Source organism: Geospiza fortis, unplaced genomic scaffold (assembly GCF_000277835.1).
Source record: "Geospiza fortis unplaced genomic scaffold, GeoFor_1.0 scaffold791, whole genome shotgun sequence".
NCBI classification, from domain to species: domain Eukaryota; kingdom Metazoa; phylum Chordata; class Aves; order Passeriformes; family Thraupidae; genus Geospiza; species Geospiza fortis.
Window position 1 is genome coordinate 194,735 of NW_005054663.1, and position 4,178 is coordinate 198,912.

Genomic DNA, 4,178 nt, shown 5'->3' on the forward strand with positions numbered 1-4,178 from the left:
TTAACCCTGCTTCTGTCTGTCATGCTGAACGGACCTCGGCAGGCCAGAGAAAGAATTTTATAGATAAGAGACAATAAACAACCTTGAGAATGAAAATAGATGAGCTCTGACTCCTTCTTCTACCTCCAGGCTGGGAAATGAGACTTTAACGCATCTCGGGGTCACTGTGAGCGGCAGAAGTCCCAGCAGGGCAGCGACACAGAGCTCACGGAGCAGGAGCTGCTCCAGGATGCAAAATCAGAGCCAGGGATGAAGATGATTGAGGGACAGCCTGTTCCACTGAAGGATCTCTTCCCCAAGCCCCTGACTTGTGATCCTTGCGCTTCCAGAGTGAGGAGAAGGACTTGGGGCTGCGGGAGGGATGGGAAGAACCTGGGAAGAAGCTCTGGGATCTCCTGCCCCTCTCCCAGCCCTCCCGTCCCTGCTGGAGCTGGGCCCTGCACAGCTCCTGCAAAGCTCTGCTTGGAAATGAGATAATTTAATCAATTACCTCTCCTAATGCACTAAACCAAATGTTTCACTTTCTGCTCCTGCACATCTTAAATTATCTTCAGGTGCTTTATGAAACTTAATCATAGTTAATAGAAACTTCATTACCATCAAATGCGCTTTCAATAAATGTTGTGTAACAGTGGCAGGAGGTGGAGTGAAAAATGGGCTGCAATTACCACAAACATGGATCCTGGAGCAGAAAGGGATAAAATTTGTGGTGCCTGCCAGGGTCCCTCCCACCCCTGGGCCAGGAGGATGCAGCTCATTAAGGAATAATTGGTGGACTATAAATGTTTGCTTTTCTGGTTTGTTTGGTTGCTTTCCACTTTGTTCCCTTCTGGGAAAAAACGTAAAGCAGAACCTCACCCTGCTCCCCCACATTCCCATGCCTTCCTCCTTCCCTTAATTTCTAATCTCCCGTGGAAGGAATTCTCCAAAAGAAAAGATCAGAAGGTAAAGAGGTAAAAATTAATGGAAAAAAAAAAAAAAAAACAACAAACCAGTGGTTGTTTCTAAAGAAACACCAAAATCCCAAAAGAAAGGCTCCTTTCTCATGGAGTTGTGTTCCATGGGAATAATTCCAGGAATACTGAGCCACTCTGGCTTTGCCCTTTGAGCATAAAGCTGTTTAAAACCCCACTAAACCCTGAGGAGGATCCTCTGAGCTCTGTTCCCCTGAGGATTGTGAGGCTTTTCCTGGCAATGGGGCAGCTCTGGGAACACAGCAACCACCAGCTCATTCCAGGGAAGGACCCTCGGGAGATTTCAATCATCAAATTTATAGACCAGGCTCAATTTCAAGCCCTGGAGATATTTCAGAGTCAATGAAAAGAGATTTCTTCTCCTCAGAAAGATTTTGTTCGAGTCCAACCGCTCCCATTCTTTTGGATTTCGTGCCCTCCCTGTCATCTTTAACCCATGCACAACTGTGTAAAAATGGGAAAGGGGAATTGCCTGACATGGGAATGGATGGAGAAGGAGATGCTGAAGCACCTGAGGGGATTTAGAGGCAGAAATGGCAATTACAGTGAGGGGGGGGCAGGAGATGAGCTCTGGGATCCTCCCCCATTGCTGTCCTGGGGCTGGAAGCTTTTCCTGCCAGGTTATTTCTGCATCTCTCAGATTTGATCATTTATCATCCCAGCAGGGCAGGAGGGATAATTCCCATTTTCAGCACTTTCCTTTTTTAAAGCTGTGATCCAAAGGGAAGAGTTAGAGATGCTTTGTGGTGCAAAACCCAGGAGCTCTCTCTGGGAAGGGAAACACCCCAATTGTTCCTGGAGATCCATCCCCTCCTTCCTCCTGCCTCATTCATTGCTCTAATTACCCACAGAAATTAACTCAACAATAGCAATTCATAATTAATTCCCTGTAACAACAAAGCAACTTGGGAATAGGAAATTGGAAGAAATAGAAATGTAATTATTGCCTGTACTTCCCTTTCTGCACCTGGTGCTGGGGAACAAAACTGGGCGGGGGGAGAGGAGTTTTGGACTGGGCTTTGTGTGGTTTTGGTCCCATCTGAGACGTTTCCAGTTTGCCTTTGTGACCCCTTTTTCTTTGCTTTTTCTGTCTGGCCTGTCCCCTTCTTACATTGTCAGCCAGTTTCTCACTCTCTGCAAACCCTAAAATTCTCTTCACAGCATTTTTAAGGGGGGATCTCATGGGAAAAAAAAAAAAAGGGGAAAAAAGGGTTTCAGGGAAATAAAACAACAAATGCTTCTCTTTTAGTGATTGACTTGGTGGAACTGTGTGGCAATGGAATTGTTCTAGGAAGTTGAATTTTGTAACCTTACAAGTTTGTTCAGCGTGGTTTCCTGACCTGCCACAGAAGGTGGATTCCTCCCCAAAGCTGATATTTCCATGCAAATTTGGTGATTTTTCTTTTTCCTTCCCAGCAAGTTGTGAACGTGTTAAAAGCAGAACCATTTTTTATTCGCAGATTATCGAAAATACAGCAGAAATTATGCAGCAGTATTTTCTTGCTAAGTAGGAAAATACTCTTGCAGGAATATTTTCTTTCAGTATTTCTTCTGGTTAAGTGGTTCTGGTAAAACTGATACCCAAACATCTCTTTTGGGTGCTGGAATCTCGTGGTTGGGGCTGACTGGGGCCAGTAGGAGAGTGGGGATGAGAGGGATGTTTTCTGCCGAGGATGTTTGAACCAAACCTTTGATTTTACTTTGGATTGCAGTGCCCAGCTGAAATTCAGGGTTTAGGGACTGGGGGTCCTGGTGCTGCCATTTCCCTTCTGGAAGCCCTTTCCCAGGACACCCAGCTGGGGCTGGTGGCACTTTTCAGACACTTCTTTTTTGTCGGGAAGTGCTGAGCCAAGGAAATGCTGCCCAGAGGTGCTTGTTCCTTTCATCTCAACACTCTGAAGTTTCACGTTCGTTTTCAAAACTCAGCTAAAATGAAATTATCTGACTTTCAGCAGAAAAGCACAACAGAAGCCTCCTCCCAAGCAGTAATTAAGTAATTTCTGTAATTGGCTGTTTATTAAACGCTGGTTTTAACTTTCCACCCTATTTCTGTGCAGTGCAGTTCATTCCCTGACACGGAGCACTCTGGATTTCCCAGTTAGTTTTTGTTGCCCTCGTTGGCCATGAAAAAATCCAGTTTCTGTTCCTGGGGCTCTGGAGGAGCCCCCAGCAGGACCCAGACCCTGCCCAGGGTGGGCTCTGAGCTCCCTCCTCCCACCCTGGAGCTGGGAATTCAGGGAACCCCCCAAGGACCCTCCTAGGGGACGTGCCAAGGGATTTAATTCCATGGTGCACAAATCCCAGCAGATCGAGGACAGCGGGACGGGATATTCTAGTTATGGAATATTGCAGGATTCATTTGGGGTCATTCTGTCACAGCAGTCAATTCCTTCTCCCCAAACCCAAACAGGCTCTCCAGTTTGGGGATGGCTCACCCCAAACCCCACCAGGCTCTCCAGCTTGGGGTGATCCATCCCCAAACCCAAACAGGCTCTCCAGGTTGGGATGAGCCATCCCTGAGCCCAAATAAGCTCTCCAGTTTGGGGTGCTCCATCGGGAATTCTGCTCACTCTCTCAGCCCTTGTTGTCCAGTGCTGCCCCTGCTCGTGCGCCCAGCTCCACCTTGGTTCTCCATGTGCCGCCATGTTCCCCTATCCCCTCGTGTCCCTGTGTCCCTGACACAGCTCTTGTCCCCCCACATCTCCCATGTCCCCACATCCCCCTACAACCCCTTGTGTCCCCATGTCCTGTGTCCCCTGTCCGTGATGCAGCTCTTGTCCCCCACATCCCCCATGTCCCTGTCCCTGACACAGCTCTTGTCCCCCACATCCCCCATGTCCCTGTCCCTGACACAGCTCATGTCCCCCACATCCCCATGTCCCCCATGTCCCCACATCCCCCATCTGCCCCACAATCCCCATGTCCCCCTGTGTCCCCCATATCCCCCACATCCCCGTGTCCCCCATGTCCCCATGTCCCGTGTCCCCGTGTCCCTGACACAACTCTTGTCCCCCACATCCCCCATGTCCCCCTGTGTCCCCCATGTCCCCATGTCCTGTGTCCCCTGCCCCTGATGCAGTTCTTGTCCCCCACATTCCCCATGTCCCCTGTCCCTGTCCCTGTCGCTGACCGCTCTCTCTCCGCAGACGTGGAGCGCGGTGCGGACGTGGCGCTGTACTCGGGGCTGGCGGGGGGGGGGGCGGG

General features: G+C 49.5%; 1 protein-coding gene across 1 annotated transcript in view; it reads left to right on the forward strand.

Moving 5' to 3' along the window:
• Nucleotides 1-4,178, forward strand: part of UNC5D (unc-5 netrin receptor D) — a gene marked incomplete at its 5' end in the record, with an annotated part of 63,169 nt that overhangs the window by 35,609 nt on the left and 23,382 nt on the right. Inside the window, one exon of the mRNA XM_031064992.1 lies at nt 4,121-4,132. Within this exon, the coding sequence (XP_030920852.1) occupies nt 4,121-4,132 (12 nt within the window). The remainder of the gene's footprint in view (nt 1-4,120; nt 4,133-4,178) is intronic.